The sequence below is a fragment of the Oppia nitens genome, unplaced genomic scaffold, assembly GCF_028296485.1.
Source record: "Oppia nitens isolate AA-2021 unplaced genomic scaffold, nextdenovo-longstitch-racon4-pilon3 scaffold22_pilon_pilon_pilon, whole genome shotgun sequence".
NCBI lineage: Eukaryota > Metazoa > Arthropoda > Arachnida > Sarcoptiformes > Oppiidae > Oppia > Oppia nitens.
In genome coordinates this window covers 39,918-60,857 of record NW_026533202.1, presented here as the reverse complement: position 1 = coordinate 60,857, position 20,940 = coordinate 39,918, and the positions used below count along the sequence as shown (strand labels likewise).

Here is a 20,940-nt window from a genome sequence, read left to right as displayed (position 1 = left end):
GTCTAACAAATCTAATATCTATCACTTATTAATATATTATAATCAATAAATTAAAATTTTCAATAATAAATGTGATGTTTCATATGATTTTTATAACTTATGACTCTATATAAAAATTAGTTCACTTACTTGTTGTAAGATTTGTATTTGTTTGTAGTAATACTTATGTTTATTTAAGGGATTAACTCTCCTATTTTAACCATGTCTGAGACTCACCACACAAGCACATAGATTTATCATAGATTACACTTAATATATATATATATACATATAAATAAAATAGTTTGTATAATAACTATGTAACATATAGTCTATGCCAGGCGTTATCAGATGATTATACGGTCCCTTATTTTAAAAACGTAATGATCAAGATAAAAAATAAAAAGTTTATAATACATAAATTAAATAACCATTTTTATATAATATTAAATTAAATATACTGTAGTACTTAATTAAAATAAATTTGTAACAGTCTATTTGAGCTAGATCAAATATATTTTAATAAGCCATAAGCTTTGTTAGTGCATTATTGCATTTAGCGGCCCTAATTGTTTTGGTTTTGAATATAATCCAACAGTTTTTTTATTATTATTATTTAGTGATTTCAATGTGTTTTTGATTAATACGATCGACCACTGGATGGCAATCGACAACAACATTGTCTAACCATTTATACATTGATAGTGACATCAAGTGGTCAATCAATATATGATTTTTATTTGTGTGTATTTCATGCATACATACAATACAGTAGTAGTAGTAGTAGAGTTCGGACAACTTTCCCAAGAGAGGAGTTCCCTCGGGACAGTTAGCGGGAAGTTCCCTAATAATATCCCGTTCAATCATTCCGGGAAAATATTTGGAAAAATATTTTATTATTTCTTCCTCTAACCTATTACAAAGCAAAAATATATATCTAATATTTTTATGAAATAAAATAATACCAACAAAAAAACTAAAAAAAATTGTTTGCATAAAATTTCATTGAAAATATTTATAAAATCTAATTTGAATTCAATAAATTTAGTAAATAGCAACTATTTAGTTTAATGCAATATTTGTTGTATTCAAATATGTTATAATATAATTTTATTGTTTATTGATTGATTCAATAGATGGTAGGCACACAATGGAAATATATATTCCCTGGGAATTTTCACCATTGAGCTGGGAAACATAGGGAACGTTTTTTTTATCAAATTTTGCTCTAACCCTAAGTAGTAGTAATAATAATAGTAATACTACTGTATATTGATGTCAACATTGCGTTTCGTTTGCCATAATATTTACTGTAATATAATGTATAACTGATTTTTACCGATCAGTTAATTGTATTTAATTGTAATAATAATAATAATAATAATAATCGACATAATAATTGTCGACATATTTTAATTAATTGATTGTCAAATGAAATGTTAATATTATTTATAAAATACATTGTATTTTAACCGTTAAAATAATTATCCGCTAATTTTGTTGTTGTTGTTGTTGTTGTTGACCGCTTGTGTGTGCGTTTCGCCGCCGATTGAAAATAGCGGTCAAACAACAAGACTATAATAAAGAGGACACACCATTTGCGTGACGATAACGACAGACAAAATCATCGGTTGATTAACCAGAAATGGCCGATCAGTTCTTCGATAGAGAAGCCGAAGTGTCCGATGGAAGCGAAGACGAAGAAGTAAGAAAAGAGACGTCAAAGTCGTCAAAAAGGAGATCGAAATTTGAAGACTCAGAAGAAGAAGAGGAAGAAGGTATGTGTGAAGATATTTGTGATGTTGTTGTTGTTGTTGTTTTGTATTTTGATTGCAACGAATGTTTTGTTTGGCTGTTTTAAGATGAGGATCAACTACGAGAGGTTATGCACGATCTGATCAACGATGAAGAAGAAGAACCGGCCGAAGATTCAGATGAAGAACAGGTTACCGGACGGAAGAGACAACGAGAGGACGATCTCGAAGAAAATCTTGACGACGAAGACTATGATTTGATTGAAGAAAACTTAGGCCGACGTATTGAACGCAAGAAAAAGTTCAGACGTATTCGTCGTCTTGAAGACGACGACGAAGATGAAGACAAAAACGATGGACAGGACGATAGAGAAGCCATAGCTAATGAATTGTTTAACGACGATGAAGATACTGGTCAACAGCCGTCAAATGTTAGACGCGACCGAAGCGATCGCGAAGCAATTGATGACCGTTTCGCTGAATTATCAGATTCGGGCCGTTCAGACGATTCCGATGAAGACAACTTTATTGTCGACGATGACGACCGACCGATACAGCCGCGCGTTCGCAAACCTAAGTCGCAACGATTTACCGACGAAGCCCTACAACAGGCACAGGATATCTTCGGAGTTGACTTTGATTTCGATGAAATTCAAAACTTTGATGAAACTGGCGCTGACTATGACGATGAAGAGGAAGATGACGACTACGAAGAAGGCGGCGATCAATTGGATGACACGCAACGATCCGAACGGTCGAAACGTAAGAGTAAGAGAAGGTCTGCCCGGAAAAGTATATTTGAAATCTACGAGCCGTCGGAATTGGAAAGAAGTCATTTGACCAGATTTGACAACGATATCCGTAACGCCGATATACCCGAACGATTCCAATTGCGTTCGGTACCGGTCACTCCGTGCGACGAACAAGAGTTGACCGACGAAGCCGATTGGGTTTACGATAATGTATTCCAACAGAACACCATTTCGGTTCAGGACGAATCAGGTGAGGGTAAACACGAACCGATTGGTGGCCGCAAATCCAGTCACGCCGTACCCAAGATTCGCGAAGCGCTTCGGTTCATACGAAACGAGTTACTCGAAGTACCATTCATTATACACTATCGCAAAGAATATGTCGAACCCGAGCTAACCGTCAGCGACTTGTGGCTGATCTATAAGTTTGACGAGAAATGGTGTCAACTGCAGACACGTAAATCCAATTTATCGCAATTGTATCGCAATATGCAAGCCTATCAAACGGAACAGATAATGAAAGATCCGGACGCACCGCTTCCAGAAGGCATGAGACTTATCAACGATGTCGACATCGAGCGTCTTATATCAGTGAAAACATTTGAAGAGTTACGGGACTGTTGGCTTCATTTTCAATTGTATTATTCGTCAGACGTACCCAATATGAAGAAAGAAATTTTACGAAAAGAACGCCAAAGAAAACTGAATGAAACACAAACTGATGGCGAAGATGGCGGCGGAAATAATACAGTGGTAGAAGACGATGAACTGTTGATGAACTCGAAGATGTCGTCGATGAAGTTGGCCCAACGCAAAGATACGTATACCATATGCAAAGAGGCAAATATTATCGGATTGGTCGCCAAATTTGGTCTGACACCCGAACAGTTTGGCGAAAATCTACGGGACAACTATCAGCGTCACGAAGTTGAACAATATCCAGTTGATCCGCACGAAGCGGCACACGATTATATATGTCATCGGTTTCCCACATCCGACAAAGTACTACAAGCGGCCACTTTTATGGTCGCCAAACAAATCAGTAGCGATCCTATAGTCCGCAAAAATATGCGATCGACTTATTTCGAAAGGGCTCACCTGCACGCCCGGCCAACCCGTAAAGGTATCAAAGAAATCGATGAAAATCATCCGTGTTATCAGTTTAAGTATCTGTTGAACAAACCGATTATCGATTTTGGTGGTGACCAATTTCTTCAGATTATGATCGCCAAAACCGATGGCTTAATTGAATTTGAAATCACAATCGATAAGCTGGACATGAATGCCATGACTGGTCAACAACAACAGCCGGCAACTAAACACAAATATTACGATGAAATTAAACAACTTTACCATAGAGTATGGAAATGCAGTATTTTATTTGTTGATAATAATTATCTATTATTTGTTTTTTTATTATTATTACCGTTTAAATAATCTTTAGGATGAGTTCAGTATAAATGTTCAGCAATGGAACCATCAAAGAGCTACAGCTTTGGAGATAGCTTTGGATAAGTTTTTGTATCCAAGTTTTGAGAAAGAATTGAAAACCAAACTAATGATTGAAGCACAAGAAGCCATTATCAATGTAATTATCATTATTATTATTATTATTATTATTACTACTACTACTACTAATTTCATAATAATTTTGGGATCTAATACATGTGATAGTTGTTTATTATTATTATTATTTTCTTTGATTCTTTGAATGATTATTCCGGGAGTTATATACAAACATGCATTTTGGTTGATATTTGAAAATAGTTGATGTTTTTTAGCAATTATTGTCTGATATTATTATACTAATCGATAATCAATTATCGTATATATAATTGTAAACAGCAATGTGTCCATCGGCTGTCATCCTGGATAAGAGTGGCTCCGTATCAGTTGAGTCCCGAAGCGCAGATCGAAGAGGACGAAGAATTTGACACCAGAGACGGCATTCGGGTAATGGGTTTGGCATTTGTAGCCAACAATGAAAACGCATCGTTCGCTGCCGTTGTCGACGGTGACGGCGAGGTTACCGATTACGTCAAGTTGGAGTACTTTATGCTCCGGAAGGCTGAATGGGTTAGCGATAATGAAAAGGCTTTGCGTGAGAAAGATGTCGATAAACTCAAGAAATTCATATTGAATAAGAAGCCGCACGTAATCGGTGTCGGATGCGATACCATTATCACACGTTATGTTATCGACGATATCAAAGCAATCGTTGCCGAACTTAACGAAAGCGATCAGTTTCCGCAAATAGCTGTCGAATATGTGGACAACGAGTTATCAACAGTCTATATGAACAGTAAGAAAGCGTTAATCGACTTTCATAACTATCCGCCACATCTACGTCAAGCCATATCATTGGCCCGTCGACTACAGGATCCACTTATCGAATATTCACAGTTATGTACAGCCGATGAAGAGATTCTATGCATCAAATATCATCCATTACAAGAACATTTACCACGCGATGAACTACTCAACAGTCTCTATCTGGAGTTTGTCAATCAGGTGAACGAATTGGGCGTCGATATTAACCGATCGATAGTACACCCGCACACCAGTCAATTGGTCCAGTTTATCGGCGGACTAGGACCGCGAAAGGGTGCCTATTTGATTCGTACACTAAAGAAACAGCAGACACCGCTATTGGAAAATCGTACCCAATTGGTCCAGAATTGCAATATCGGTAAAGTAGTGTTCATCAATTGTGCCGGATTTATCAAAATAGACACGGCCTCGCTGTCCGATTCGGGTACCGATACCTACATTGAAGTACTTGACAGTACTCGAGTGCATCCCGAAGCCTACGAATGGGCCCGTAAAATGGCTGTCGACGCACTCGAATACGACGAAGACAACGATACTAATCCGGCACAAGCTTTGGAAGAGATTATTGAAAATCCGGAAAAACTCAAAGATCTCGATTTGGACGCCTTTGCCGAAGAACTAAATCGTCAGGGAATGGGTCTCAAAACGATTACACTCTATGATATTCGTTCGGAATTAAGTAACCGATATAAAGACCATAGAATTCCTTATCGACCACCAAATGCCGAAGAGATCTTCAAAATGCTAACCGGAGAAACACACGACTCGTTCTATACGGGAAAGTTGGTAATGGGTCGAGTGTTGCGTGTGGCCCGTAGAAAGCCTAAGAGCGATCAGTTAGATCAGGCCAATCCCGTACGTAACGATGAAACTGGTCTCTGGATGTGTCCGTTTTGTAGCAAAAGCGACTTTCCCGAACTCAGCGACGTCTGGAATCATTTCGATGCCGGCAATTGTCTGGGTCAGGCAGTCGGCATAATGGTCCGACTAGACAACGGTTTGATGGGTTTGGTTACCACCAAACTGATTAGCGACAAAGAAGTAACTGATCCGCTCAGTCGGGTTACCATCGGTATGACAATTCATTGTCGAATTGTTAAGATTCAAGTCGAAAAATTTAGTGTCGACCTTACATGTCGTACATCGGATCTGACCGATAGTAACTTTCAGTGGCGACCGCCCAGAGATAAAGATTTCTATTACGAAGCCGAAGACAAAGATGTTCGTCAAGAGGAACAACATAAGAAACGTCAGGGAAGACAATCGTATGTCAAACGTATTATAGTTCATCCGGCCTTCCATAACATCGACTTCAGACAAGCGGAAAAGCTATTGTCGACAATGGATCAGGGTGAGGCCATCATTAGGCCGTCCAGCAAAGCCAACGATCACCTAACACTTACCTGGAAAGTACACAACGGTGTCCATCATCACATCGACATCCGCGAAGAAGGCAAAGACAACGCCTTCAGCTTAGGTCACGAACTATACATTAACAACGAATCCTACGAAGATTTGGACGAAATATTAGCCCGTTATGTACAGCCAATGGCCTCATACGCCAGAGATATAATTAATTATAAGTATTTCAAAGACGGAGACATCAAACGTGAAGACATGGATCGCATTCTTAAGGAAGAGAAGAAGAAGGCTCCGTCAAGAATACCATACTTTGTGTCCGTTTCTAAAGGTTAGCCAATAGTTTTACCGTATATTATGTTACCATATGTTTAGCTTAAATATTAAATTTTTTTTGCGGTATTTCCCAGAATTTCCCGGAAAATTTCTACTCTCATACCAACCAAATCTCAAGTCTTTTCACGAATTCATTAGCGTAACTCCCGATGGTTTTCGCTATCGAAACACAACATTTCGATCGGTACCCTCACTGTTCAAATGGTTCAAAATCCATTTCAACGACAGGTCAACATTTCCTCAGCGAACGCCAGTGGCCACACCAGTCATGAGGACACCAGCCGGCCAGTCGTCGCACGGCTCGATTGCCACACCGAACATTGATCCTCAAGCTATTCAACGAGCAGCGGCCTCGATGTCCAATCAAGTATTCAATGCACTGTCGCAAGTGGCCGGCCAGACACCGTCGTTTGGAGGCGCGGCAGCAGCTTTTGGTGGTGGTCCACCACCTGGTCATTCAATGGGCACACCATTTGGCCAGGGAGGCGGCGGAGGACGTAACTATTATGGTCAAGGCACATCAATGCAAAACATGATGACGCCGACAATGTCGACACCACGCAATTATCAGCCGACAACACCGGGCTCTATGCCTCCGCCACAGCACATACCGACGTCGTCACACCAGCGACCCGGTTCGCGTTCCGGTTCCCAATGGGCCAATTTGGCAGCCGATAGGGGTCGCAGTGGTGGCCAACAACAGCAACAACGAACACCGCATTACGCCACACCGGGAGCATCGTCTCAAATGTCAATCAGTCCCAACACTAATACTCCTAACACTGCCCGAGGAGGTGGAGACCAAACCCCGTTAGTCGACGAATGGAATTAATTAATTAAACGTTAAAATTACTGAAGTCTTATCCAACAAAAAAAACAAATCAACAATTAATTAAATATTTTTTAATTAAATAATACACTTTATATTTTAATCACATTTGAAAAAAACAAAACATTTATACATATATATAGTATATTAAGATTTGTATATCAATATCTATATATAATAAGCTTTTAATGTTTTCTGTCATACATTTTTGTTTGTCGATAAAAAATGATAATAATTATGTTTTAGATACCAATGAATGTTTTTTTTAATCAATAGTTCAAATTTATCAATTATCAAATTTCATTATTTAATATTTAGCAATATATATATATGATATGTTTCCTAATCATTAAAAACTAAATAATTTATAATAATTTATATGAAACAAAAAAAATAATCTACATTTTACTTAAATATTATATTAAATTGTTTGTTTAAATAAATTTGAATAATTAATTAAATGTTGTTTTTTAAATGATTTATTATTTAATAGGACTGTCATTAATTAACAAAAAAAAGTTTTAAATACTAAACTCAATGTTAAATGATATGCTGTACTGTATATTAATGTTTTTAAAAGTACTGTATTATTGAATGATCGCAATGTTTGTGTTGACATAATATATCGCTATAAAACACGTGTTTATATTATATATATATATATATATATACTAACCGTAATATCGGAAAAATTAATTAAATTTTCGGTTTAAACGATGGCCTCTTCCGGCCGAAGACCCGAACACACGGCTCCTCCAGAGATGGTTAGTCTCTGAAGTGATAATGAAATATATTTACATATATTTAATTTGTTTTGTTTTTTTTCTGGTTATATTTAATGATATTTTTAATTTAATTTTTGTTTTGTGTTTAAACTTTATATATAGTTTTACAACGAGTCGGAGGCTATTAAATACACTTCAAAGTAATGATTGATTTATTGATGTTTTATTAGTTGAGATGATATTTATATTTAAAAAAAAAACTTATTTTTCTGTTTCTTCAATCAATTGGTGTCTTAAAGCTCGCGGATGATCGCAATACAGGCACAGATGAGCGGTCGGGCACTGGAACTGTTGGCACTTCCCGATGCTGACGACTACCCGCGTCTTATACTGGATTTAGGGTTAGCGTTAAGAGTTTGATTTGGATCTATCTATTTATTTTGATTGTTCATCTAATCCGTAGATGTGGTTCGGGACTGAGTGGTCAAGTGGTCGAAGAGATGGGGCACATGTGGATCGGCTTAGATATTAGCGAAGCTATGCTCAATGTCTGTCGAAGTCGTGAACTGCAATCCGGTGACACACTGTTAGCCGATTTGGGCGAAGGACTGCCGCTGAGAGCCGGTCTGTTTGACGGTGCAATCAGTATATCGTGTATCCAATGGCTGTGCAATGCAGACAAATCCACACATTCACCCGTCCAACGTCTCTACCGATTTTTTTCGACGCTCTACTCATGTTTGGCCCGCAATACTCGGGCAGTGTTTCAATTTTATCCGGAAAACACTTCGCAAATCGAGTTAATCACTGCTCAGGCCATGAAAGCCGGCTTCACTGGCGGTCTGGTTGTTGACTATCCCAACAGTACTAAAGCCAAGAAAATGTTTTTAGTTCTCTTTACCGGCGGATCTGCCAATCAATTGCCTAAAGGTCTGAGCGATGGCAACGACTCGACCGTTGATTACAACGCCAACCGACAGACATATAGATCATCGAAACCCTCGAAAGCTCCAAAAAAGTCGCGTCAATGGGTTCTCGATAAGAAAGAGCGTCACCGACGACAGGGAAAGAATGTCAGACCCGATAGTAAATATACGGCTCGGAAAAGGAGTTCCAGATTTTAAACAATCAATCAATCTATCTATTGGTTAACATTTTTTGTGTGAATTATTTTTTCTTTAATTAAAAAACGTATTTTGATATCAACTGTATATTAATTATCGATGAAATTACAAATTAAATATAATTTAATGTAAATAAAAACATTCATTCATTTTTTAATTGAAAATAAAACGACGACTCATGAGAATTGGCAATTGAATTGACAATTCAAACGCAAAGAGAAGAAAAAAGTAAATCATTTGTTTTTTTTGTTTGAAAAATAAAAATAATTTTGTTTTTTTTGTTGTTTGTTTTGGTTGGTATTTGAGGACATATTTATCGTAATTAAAAGACTAACAGATTATTTAATTAATTAACGCATTTTAAGAAATTAGTGATAATTATTATTACAATTTCTGTCATCACATTAAAGATCTTCGTCGTCGTCATCGGGAAGCGATGTATTCTGTGCCTGAATCATGTCCTCTTCCAGTTTCTTCTGCCAGGCCGGATCCATGGTCACCTCCGGCGGCGCCAACGCTGGCATTGCCACAAACTCAAGGTTGGGATCGCCGATCAGCTTACGGGCCAACCAGAGGAAAGGCTTCTCGAAGTTGTAGTTACTTTTGGCGCTAATATCGTAGTACTAATGAAGAACAACAACAAAGACATCAATAAAATGGTTTGTTTTCATAATTGTGTCAATCAATCAATCAATTAATTAATTACTTGTAAATTCTTCTTTCTGTGAAAAACAATAGACTTTGCCTTCACTTTCCTGTCTTTGATGTCGACTTTGTTTCCGCACAAAACAATGGGTATGTTTTCGCAAACCCGAATCAAATCCCGGTGCCAATTGGGAACATTCTTGTAGGTCACCCGAGAGGTTACATCAAACATGATTATAGCGCACTGACCTAACAATTAGTAGTAGTAGTAGAAGAAAGCAATTCAGGTTAACAACTGTTCAATAGATAGATAGACAACAGTATGTCATGTCATGTCATGTCATACCCTGAATATAATAACCATCGCGAAGACCGCCAAACTTTTCCTGACCTGCGGTGTCCCAGACGTTGAACCGAATGGGTCCGCGATTTGTGTGGAATACCAGGGGATGTACTTCTACTCCAAGAGTAGCTATTGAAACAAACAAACAAATAATAATGATATCAAATTAGATTCAATTATCAGATTACTATCATCGACAACAACAACAACAGTCTTGACTTTACTATACTAACCGACATATTTCTTCTCAAACTCTCCGGTTAAATGTCTTTTAACGAATGTTGTCTTTCCAGTGCCGCCATCGCCCACCAAAACACACTACAAATAACAAAAAAAAATTGATTGTTAATTGATTAAGACATTCAGTTTGATGGATCAGTTCCTAGCCTATGGTTAGACATACTTTGAATGTAGGCATACCATCGCCTTCAGTAACACCCGCTGTCTGCATGTCTTGTGATGTATGTGTCAGTGATGTCGCGGTGTGTTTGTGGTGATCTGCAAATCAATTCATACACACATTATAATGGCAACACATTTTTGTTGTTGTTGTAGTTGGTATCCATACATACCTTTATGATGATAGTGTCTATATCTGACAGATCTATGGATCAACTAATTGGTGATCAATTGGTTTTTTGATTAAAGTCTTTGAATGTCTTCAATAATGCCTTCAATGAGCGCACGCTTTGTCTGCCAATGACTGCAATGCTATTCACTATTCAATTCAATTGCAACACAAATGTAACGACTATTCCATTATATCATACGATTAATAGTACAGTAAATACTACTGTAATAGTCTCTACTCTACTATTACTACTGTATTGCTGTCCATTATAGAGGTCTAAACAGTTGTGGCGCAAACATAGCTGACTAGCGTTCAATGCAATCATGCATTTCATACTTTATATTGTAGTGTAAGACAAATCTAATAGATAATTGTTATACAAATAAGTCTATATAATAGGGTTTACTATAATATATATTGTATTCAATTATCAGATAAATTCAAGTTAATTAATAAACATAGTCTAAAGTTAGTATTTTAATAAATTTATTGTATTTTTTAATTTATAAATATATGTATAAATAGTTTTTTTTAAAAACATTATGTTTAAGTTTATTGTTTTTATTGAATGCATTCACTTGTCTGCATAACACTTGAATCCCTTTGACTGTTGTAATGTGATCGTGAAGTATGATATTTATATTCAATGGCAATGATTTTACTGTAATATAATGTATGTATTAATTCATATATCACGTGACGCGGGGTTATCATTAACAATACGCCCCTATTTTTTAGTTGATTACTATTTTAATTTTATAAATGATTACCAATTGTTTTAATAATAATAATAATAATTTACTTTAAATATTATTAGTAATATTACTATAAATTTATAGTTTTTAAATAATATATTTTTTTAAAAAAAAGTTTATACAATTTTTTCAAAATTTTAATTTTATTAAAATAATCGCTAATGTAATTGATATTTCATAAACTATTATACTGTACCTTAACAATGACTGTATTAAAAAAAATGTATCAATGACCTAGCTAATTTTTACTAAATGTTATTAAATATAATTAATATAATCATTTTAATAAATAAAATATTATTAAACATTAAAAAACTTTGTATATTTAATAAATTTTTTTAATAATTTTCAATTTCATTAATTAATTAATAATAAATAGCTTAAAAAACAAATTAAAATTTAACAAACAAAAAACATTTAAATTTATAATATATCATACATTTTATAATATAACAAAAAATTATCTCCTAATGATTACTAATACTGTATATCATAATTATCAACAAAACAAAATATAAATTATAATACACAGTAATATAATGAGTATCAAATTATTAAATAAGTTATTTAAAAAACTTATTATTATTATTAATGAAAATTAGGGCATATAGTTGTTTTGGTGGTACCGTTAGTGATGGTTCCCGTAAGTGGTAACTGTGACCGTTTGATTAAATGTTGTCCATATTGACCCTGTTTGGTATAATTACCTTCCGGTCCTTTCATTGAGTTTTTCTGGTTATGAAAACATTTATATAAAAAAAATTTAAAATTAAATTTTTATTTATATAAAGATATTGGAAAATTACTTGAATAAAGTCGACAACTGTATCGATGACCACTTGATTCATAGTTAGCCGACAGCCCCAAGTGATGAGTGCCAATGGCCTGTCCTCTGCTAACTGGTTGTACGGTGTAATGATATGTTTGCCAATACAAGCGGTTACCAGTGCTCGTAGTCGGCTAACCATTATTTTATTGGCACAGGGATGGTATAACATTATTACAGCACCATGCTAAATTTTATGGTAAAAATAATCAACTATTTATTTTATATCAATTAATTTAGCATAATTAAGTTTCATAACTTATAAAATTTTATAACTATTTGTATTATATGAAATATTCATACATGCAATCAATCAATTATTAATCATTAATTAGATCTTTAATAATTAATTTTTTTATATTATAAAATTAAATCTAATTTAAAACCTCAATGTTGTGAAGCCATCTCTGAATGGGCACAAACTTGTACTCTCCAAACACTGGCCAAAGTGGTCGGTGATCGCCAAAAGTAGGCAAACTTGTGTTATAGACTATAGGCTCATCCATACAATGGTGTTGAGGCTGATAGTTATGATGAAAATTAATGGTTAGGATCATCATAACGGGTGATAAAATTTTTTATTGTTAATTATTAATACAGTAGTTATAAACTAAACACATAATATTTAATACATACATAATAATTGGCTGCAATATTGTCGCAGTGCTCAACACTTTTTATACTTGGATCAACTGGTAATGGGTGGCCACTAAAGCACGTGTAGTTTACGGGTGATCCGTCCCAGTCTACCGACAAGTTATTCTGGTATTCAAATATATATATGTATATATATATATATATATTTTATTATCTCATAAATTTTTATTTTATTATTTAATATAGTATATAAAATATATGCTTAATCATAATTAATTTTTTTTTCAATAACATCAATACAACTAATATACAATATATTATATATTGTATAATATCATAGTATATATAATTAATACATACAATGCCATCATCGCATCCTTCAAACACTTTACCCATTTGTATGCCGTGTTTCTCATCCCGCATATCATCCTTAATAGTGATAGCGTTTACAGTAAACAATGATTGCCGACAAATAATATTTATATTATTAATTAATAGCCACAAAACTAATTTGACAATCACATAATGTTGTATCATATTTGGTGGTGGTTTTAAAATATTTATTATTATTATTATAACGATTACTTATTTAGTATTATTTGTTTATTTTGCCATTTATTTTACCACTAAAAAAACTAGGTAGACTTATGAGGAAATTATGATTTCAATACATGATAACTATTGTTTTTCATTTAATTAGTTATACAGTGTATATAAATACAGTATAATGATATTATCTCATAAAGGATATGATGACAACAAAACTTCAACAAAAAAAAACAAATGTTAGCTTACATAATGTAAAATACTGTATTATCATACACCATGATATATATCAATATATATGTATAATATATACCTTTATAATAAGTTATTTATATAATAAACTTGCTTAATGATTATGATACTGCCCAGTAGTAGTCGCAAATATAATTGACTGTTAAAATGCGTACAAAATTATTATAAAAGTCATAATACAAGTGTAAAGTAAGGGTAAAGATATCCATAAAAACTTGAACTCAAGGGCAACAAGTTTTAAGAGAGAGAGAGAGAGAGTTTTAAGTGACAAATTGTTTTTGTATTAGATTTCAATTTCATTTTATTTTCTTTAAAAAAAATCAAAATTCAAATCAGTTTAATATTACTAACTTTGGAATATTTTATACATTGTTTGCTTATATTATTGTAAATTTGTCAATCAAATCAATTATATATATATAATGATAACTAATTATTAATTTTGTTACAGATTAGTTACTTAAACTTTATATATACAATATTTATTTGTTTAAAATGTTTTGTTGATTTAATTATTTATTACTTTTATATTGTTAAAGTGATTATTGTAACATATTAGACCACAGCTATTATAAATTTTTATTTAATTATTATATAATAAATATTTCATCTATTAATTTTTTATTTATTTATTATCTTTCATCTGTATTGACAACATTAACATTTGGTAAGATTGTTTATAATTAAAATATTTAATAATATTAAGTTATAATAATTTAAAATTATAAATAAAAAAATTAATTATTTGAAATACTAAAATTAAAAAATAGAATTAATAAATTTCTAGAATTTTTATTAATCTGATATTTTAAACAATTTATTAATTTTAATAAAATTGTTTTTATTGTAGCCTTATTAGACTATAATATATATACATATACTGTATATATATAAATTTGAAAATAAGTTTATAAATATTAAATAATTTTTAAAATGCTTATGTTAGATAAATTCTATAAATAGTCTATAATTTAATAATTTGCATTTAAATATTTATTTATATGTAATATAAACATGGATTTTGTAAAAATAACACATTTTTAAAAAATGCAATATTCAATTTCAAATACCATTAACAATTTTAATTTACCGATAAGTAATATTTTTACTTTAAAAATATATATATTTCTAATATTGATTCGCATAATTTTTAAATAAATAAATTTAATCAAACTGTATTTATATTATAGTTTAAATAACTTAAATCAGAATAAACTTTAATACAAACAATATTATAAATATTTATAGTTTACAGTGTAAGTTAAATAATTATTTTACATATACAATAAATCTATTTATAAATTTAGATTAAATTTTTGTATATTTTAATACTATATATTTTGTATAGATTATATATGGATATAAAAAAATTAATTTTATTATCCAATATTGCATATTTGTAAATTTTATCTAATGTGATAATGTTAACTAATTAGTAAATTATCAAGTAACAATTGATAAATTTTTGTTTTTCCTATCTCTAATGTAATACAATATAATGATAGACAATAGTTATAATTATATATAAAATATATAAATTTATATTAATAGTTAGCAATATAATAATAATAATACTTGAAAAAAATATAATAACATTTTTATTAATTAAATATTAACAATTAACAACAAATTTGTGAATAAAATTTTAATACAATAAAATCAAATTACTAAAAAAAAACAATCATTAGTATCACTAAAAAAATATGATCATTAAAACTTTTTTTTGTGAATGATTTGACTAAAATATTTTTTTTGTTAATAATGAATCAATTGATTATTATTTTTGTTAATCTTTGGTTTAATAATGATGCGCTCAAATGGGTGTATAATTTCCAATTGGTTTGTAAAATAAATGACCACATTTTAAGCGCCGAACTAACTCTCTGGCCAACAATTGTCTCTCTTTTTTAGCATTTTTAATGATTCCGTGATTTTCAATGGCCCGACGGGACAGGTATGGTATTACTTCATCTACGGGACCGTACGGAACATATTTATACACTGAATAACCTGATTGTCCTATAAATATAGAAAAACAAAAATACATTTTTATTGCCGGTAATTAATTTTTGTATTTTATAAAAAATAATTGAATTAAATTAGGGTAACAATAATAGGACATACCTAATGAAAAGCTTATTTGATCGCACATCCCATATAACTGTCCAAAACATATGACTCTATGATTTGGTTCAATTTCCAACTCTTTCATTCTAATAAAATTAAAAATTTAAAAATAAAATGTTACGGTATATACAATAATTACCGGTAATTAAAAAAAACATTAATTATATAATCAGTAAATAAATATATGGTATTAATAATAATAATAATCAATACTTTTTTAAAGTATATCTAACAGTATCTTCATTATGTGTGGCAACCATTATAGCAATCTTTTTGTTATCGATTCCCGTTTCGATAATTTTATTCATAAAAAATTCGAGATTCTTGTGATACATATCAGTGGTTAGTTGATAGGTATCGTTGATGGGGTCATCGTAGCCGATAACCTGTGCCCTATGTCTCTCCTGTTCCAAATAGGCTCCCCTAACAAGTTTGGCCCCAAAATAAAAGTTCTGTCTCTGAGCCAACTCTAGATCAACGACACAGCACTCGTGAGCACTCTATTAGATGAAATTAATGGTAAAAATCTTAATCAAGATATATCGTTAACAACAAACCTTTAGATAGCACTGATAGGTATTAAAAATAATAGCTTTTTGTTTATTATATTTTCTCATTAATTCCATAGTAATCCGATTGATGGCCGGCTGAAAGTATGTCTGTTCGGCGTCGATCAGTACCCGAACGTCCCGATCGCGGGCAGTGCTGGCAATCGTATGAATTCTGCGCATCATATTTCTAAACATTTCTTCCTCCTCGGCTGTCAGCGCCCGGATAATTGGCTCTACGAGACCAGTGGTCAGATTCGGTACACGAAACAGATCGCTAATCAGGTGTTGCATATCTATGAGTCCGTTCCATGAAAACAGATTCATTAGTCCTCGTCGGTCGTAATCCATTTGTTTTAGCCAACTCTTGATCTCTTCATTGTCCGTATCAATATTGAATCTATGGTCCAAATCATGTTGGAACTGTTCCGGTGATATGTGTCCTCTGACCATCTTTTCGACGCCAGTAATCTCTGTAAAATACTTTCGCGTTCTGACAATCACTTCCGATAGTTGCGACAACAGTACGGGACGACCCAATGCTGTCAGTTTGATCGCAGCAAAACCGGTGCCGTGTGTGGCGCCGGCCACTGCATCAATACATCTGAGAAAAGTGGTCATATTTTTCTCGCAATTGGCTTCGTTCATATAGAAATAGGTTCGGGCCACTGGTCGGTATTTGCGTCGGTCGGCAAACTCTTTTTGCGGCGAAAATTGTTTTAAACTTTCTGAATAATTATAAAAAAAAATTTTTGTTATTATTATTATTAACAAAAATTTGTTATTCAATTCAATTCAATTGAATTATTTATTTCAAATATAAACCATATTTTCCTAACCGTCTTTGCTCTGTTGGTGGTTTGAATTAGTTGTTTGATCTCTGCATAAAATTATACAATTAATTGAAAAAAATTGTTTAATTAAATATTAATTAATAAAAAATGGTTTTAAACAATTACGGCATCTCATGGTGAATGGCTTCCTCTTCGGTAATATCTTCTTCAGCGCTGTAATCGAGTATTGATTTGACACCAAACGAGCGCAAGTGATCCAAAGTCGGTCGGATTGTCTGTTCATCTTCGCCGGCGACAAAGTGGCCATAAAATGAATTTTTTAACAACCATTTAAATAGCGAATCGCCTAAAACTTTTCGACCAATTTTTATTAGCTAAATGTTTAACAACAAATTTATCATCAAAACTATTTGATTGATTCATAAATTGTGTAATAATTTCAATTAAATTCAATTTTTTTTAATAAAAAATAAATTATAATATGTTTTTCTAATATTTATTGTAAATCAATGAAAATTTGTTATATATTTTTAATAATACAGAGCCTTATATTTTAATACCTAGAAAAAGTATTAATTAGTATTATAAGTGCCATAATTTATAATTTTTACAAAATAATTTAACAAACAAAAAATATAATATAAATTTTATTTGTCTAATAAAAAATATCTAATTCAAATAATAATAATATAATTAATTATATAATATAATGTAATTAAAATATTTTTATTAGCTAATATTTAATATATTGTACTAAATTTTTTATTTTATTTTCTACACTTGAATACTACTGTATAAAATGCATCGGCTTTATGGGTTAATCATCAATAATTAATTTTTAATTAATTAGATTAGTATAAATAGTAAAAAAATTGAATAATAATCATATGTAACCCATAAGAATCACAGCAAATATAACTTATTTTTTTTAAATAGTATTCAATAAATAGTATGATATAATACATGTATATAAAGTAGAATTAGTTTTTTACTAAACATTTTTATTGATATTTAAAACTAAATAATTAATTATAATTAATTAATTATTGGACATTAATCGTTAATAATATTGTATATTCTAAAACTATACCGATTCTGATTAAAAAAAAAATAATGTGTAGTTTGAAAAAAATATATTTTATAAAATATTACAATAATAACAGTATTAATAGAGAATATTCTGTAAGTGTATAGTGATTATACTGTATATATATATACAGTATGTTTATGTATTTTTTAATTGTATTATAATGTAAATATATTGAAGGCATTTGTGTTTGGCCTATATATTGATATATATATATATATATAAATATTTAAAAAATAAAAACATTGCCATATTTTTTGCTGTTAATATTCAATTGACCTTGATTAAATTTCCAGACAATGAAATTTTTTTAATCGTATGAAATTAGCAATATCATATATATATACTAAACTACAGTACATATACTGTATAATAAACTAACATATTTTTTAACTGATTAAAATACAGAATATAATTAATGTATAAATACTAAATGATCCAGGTGCTCTATAATTGATACAGGTGCTATTATTCATATAGGAATATATATATATATACCATACCTTAGTATGATTATTAACGAGGACATCGTACTGACACAGTTTTAATACAATCAATGCCCGTAACAATTGACTGGTTGTCTTGCTTTTGAATGCCTCGCGAGTGTTGTCAAAGTTAAGGCCAGTGGTCGCCGATTGGTGTGACGACCTCCCAGTGCTGTTGGTTGTGGTGGTAGTCGACACATGTCGTCTACTTTTATTATTATTGACTGAACTATTGATTGTAACTAATCTATTGACTAAACAACAACAAGACATCCGATTCTTGGCGATAGTTGTTGTTGTGGTAATGAAACACATTCTGTAAGCCATTTGAATGTTTTATTCTTATGGATTAACTAATCAATCAATTGATGTGTTATTTACTACTAAAACACATATAATAATCTAAATATTTGTATATTTGACTAAATAAAATTAACTACTATTTAATTAAAAATGATGTATCAATGTACAATACAAAAAAATGTACATTGATACTTTTTTTTATTTTAATTAACAATTAAAAATTGAAGTATTTATTGATTAGAAAAAACATACACACTTAACACATTAACACATTTATTTTATCGATAGTTATTATGTGTATATAATTAATATTAACAAGTTTTATCATTAATTTCATTCAACAATAATAATAATCACTAAAATAATAAAATAAATTAATGATTTGTATTACTTATTTGACAACATGTATAATGACGTGATATCAAACAAATTAAATAAATATTAATATAATAATCAGCTAGCAACATTTTTTAGACTAGTAATAGTTTCAATTCAAATAAAATGTATATATCCTTATCTCAATATACTTTACTGTCTATAACTATATATATTGTATAAAAATTGTACAAATATTTAGCACATTATAATTTAGTAATAAATTAGTACAGTAGTAGTTGTTTATTATTAATGTAATGCAAAACAATTATGCAATCAAATGCACTATACATAAGGTATTTACAGTATTTTTATTAATATTATTATACATTAATACTGTACTGTATTTTTTAAACAGTACTGTATATGTGTTCAACTGATATATATATATGTATTAGAGGTCGAAACGGAATATTGTTTATCGGAATATTATACATAATTTTAAATATACAGTATTTATACCATTTATATACTGTATATTATTTTAAGGTCATACGGTAAAAATATAAAATTATTATATATATTTTTTAATTAAAATTTTTTTGTTACTTTACTATCTATCCATGGTTAAATAAGATAAGTTATAAAATAATTCAGTGAATAAAATATGATTACTTATATACTGTATATACAGCTCTAAATATTCTACATTTTGTTGTTGTATTCAATAGCTATTTAATTAATTAATTAAAAATAATAATTAAAAATAAGTTTAAAACTTTGACACAATTAATTGATCTGCAATTAAATCTTTGAAAAAACAAACATTTTTATTGCTTCAAACTATAGGCCACTTTTTACAAAAAAAAATTAATTAATTAATATTACGATATTTTATAATTTTATTTATTAATAAGTTTTTTATTCCTAAAATATTTAAAAAGGCATTTAAATAAATTATTTGCTATTATTTTTCTGGTATAAATTACTTTTAATTATAAATAATTATTTAGTCAAAAAATGGTGCTAATTAAATTTAAATAATTAATTTTTAACCTGGTAGACTCTGTACAATACTTATATATTTTATTTATCTATAAATATATATAATAAGCAATTTGAGCTAATTGTACTAATTTTTTCATTAATTAAAGTACTCAATAGTTTTATTTGTTTTTATTTTGCTGTTGGGTTTTGATATATTGATTGTATGTGAATATGGATCAGTAGTCTCATTCAAATTAGATGATAATATATATATATAAATTTATAATTAGGTGTCAGTTTAAAACAATTTTTTGAGAGCTATGGCTAAAAAATTCATAACTTTTGATCCATCAAATAAAACCCCAAAACAATCCCTCAAACAAAATAAAAATTAAATAGATTTTAATAACTTTTTATATAAATAAACTTAATATTTGTAACAATTATGACAATGTCTATGAAGTATACGGAATGTGTTATATAAACAAACAAACAAACAAAATAATTAAAATATTTTTTCTTATCACAAATCTAAGCCTAGAGATTATAAAGTTTAAATAAATTATAAAA

General features: G+C 30.6%; 5 protein-coding genes across 5 annotated transcripts; 2 read left to right on the top strand and 3 right to left on the bottom strand.

The window, feature by feature from the left end:
• Positions 1-1,426: 1,426 nt before the first annotated feature.
• On the top strand, positions 1,427-7,436 carry LOC128953582 (transcription elongation factor SPT6-like). Its single transcript, XM_054299074.1, has 5 exons — positions 1,427-1,757; positions 1,842-3,844; positions 3,930-4,073; positions 4,331-6,506; positions 6,586-7,436. The coding sequence occupies exons 1-5, from the start codon at positions 1,625-1,627 to the stop codon at positions 7,341-7,343; spliced, it is 5,214 nt and encodes a 1,737-aa protein (XP_054155049.1). The 5' UTR covers positions 1,427-1,624; the 3' UTR covers positions 7,344-7,436.
• A 542-nt stretch (positions 7,437-7,978) lies between these two features.
• Positions 7,979-9,289, top strand: LOC128953548 (probable 18S rRNA (guanine-N(7))-methyltransferase). Its single transcript, XM_054299037.1, has 4 exons — positions 7,979-8,104; positions 8,228-8,265; positions 8,365-8,466; positions 8,529-9,289. Exons 1-4 carry the CDS (start codon positions 8,057-8,059, stop codon positions 9,187-9,189), a joined length of 849 nt encoding a protein of 282 aa, XP_054155012.1. The 5' UTR covers positions 7,979-8,056; the 3' UTR covers positions 9,190-9,289.
• A 182-nt stretch (positions 9,290-9,471) lies between these two features.
• Positions 9,472-10,984, bottom strand: LOC128953549 (GTP-binding nuclear protein Ran). The gene is made up of 6 exons (XM_054299038.1): positions 10,750-10,984; positions 10,581-10,675; positions 10,411-10,495; positions 10,181-10,306; positions 9,896-10,083; positions 9,472-9,812 (listed from the first exon to the last, which is right to left on the bottom strand). The coding sequence occupies exons 2-6, from the start codon at positions 10,626-10,628 to the stop codon at positions 9,594-9,596; spliced, it is 666 nt and encodes a 221-aa protein (XP_054155013.1). The 5' UTR covers positions 10,629-10,675; positions 10,750-10,984; the 3' UTR covers positions 9,472-9,593.
• A 1,079-nt stretch (positions 10,985-12,063) lies between these two features.
• LOC128953543 (uncharacterized) lies at positions 12,064-13,462 on the bottom strand. The gene is made up of 5 exons (XM_054299031.1): positions 13,287-13,462; positions 12,966-13,091; positions 12,716-12,850; positions 12,310-12,516; positions 12,064-12,235 (listed from the first exon to the last, which is right to left on the bottom strand). Exons 1-5 carry the CDS (start codon positions 13,347-13,349, stop codon positions 12,092-12,094), a joined length of 675 nt encoding a protein of 224 aa, XP_054155006.1. The 5' UTR covers positions 13,350-13,462; the 3' UTR covers positions 12,064-12,091.
• Positions 13,463-15,468: 2,006 nt separating this feature from the next.
• On the bottom strand, positions 15,469-19,100 carry LOC128953583 (proline dehydrogenase 1, mitochondrial-like). Its single transcript, XM_054299075.1, has 7 exons — positions 18,784-19,100; positions 17,359-17,567; positions 17,239-17,279; positions 16,409-17,127; positions 16,065-16,351; positions 15,849-15,937; positions 15,469-15,743 (listed from the first exon to the last, which is right to left on the bottom strand). Exons 1-7 carry the CDS (start codon positions 19,090-19,092, stop codon positions 15,538-15,540), a joined length of 1,860 nt encoding a protein of 619 aa, XP_054155050.1. The 5' UTR covers positions 19,093-19,100; the 3' UTR covers positions 15,469-15,537.
• Positions 19,101-20,940: the final 1,840 nt, after the last annotated feature.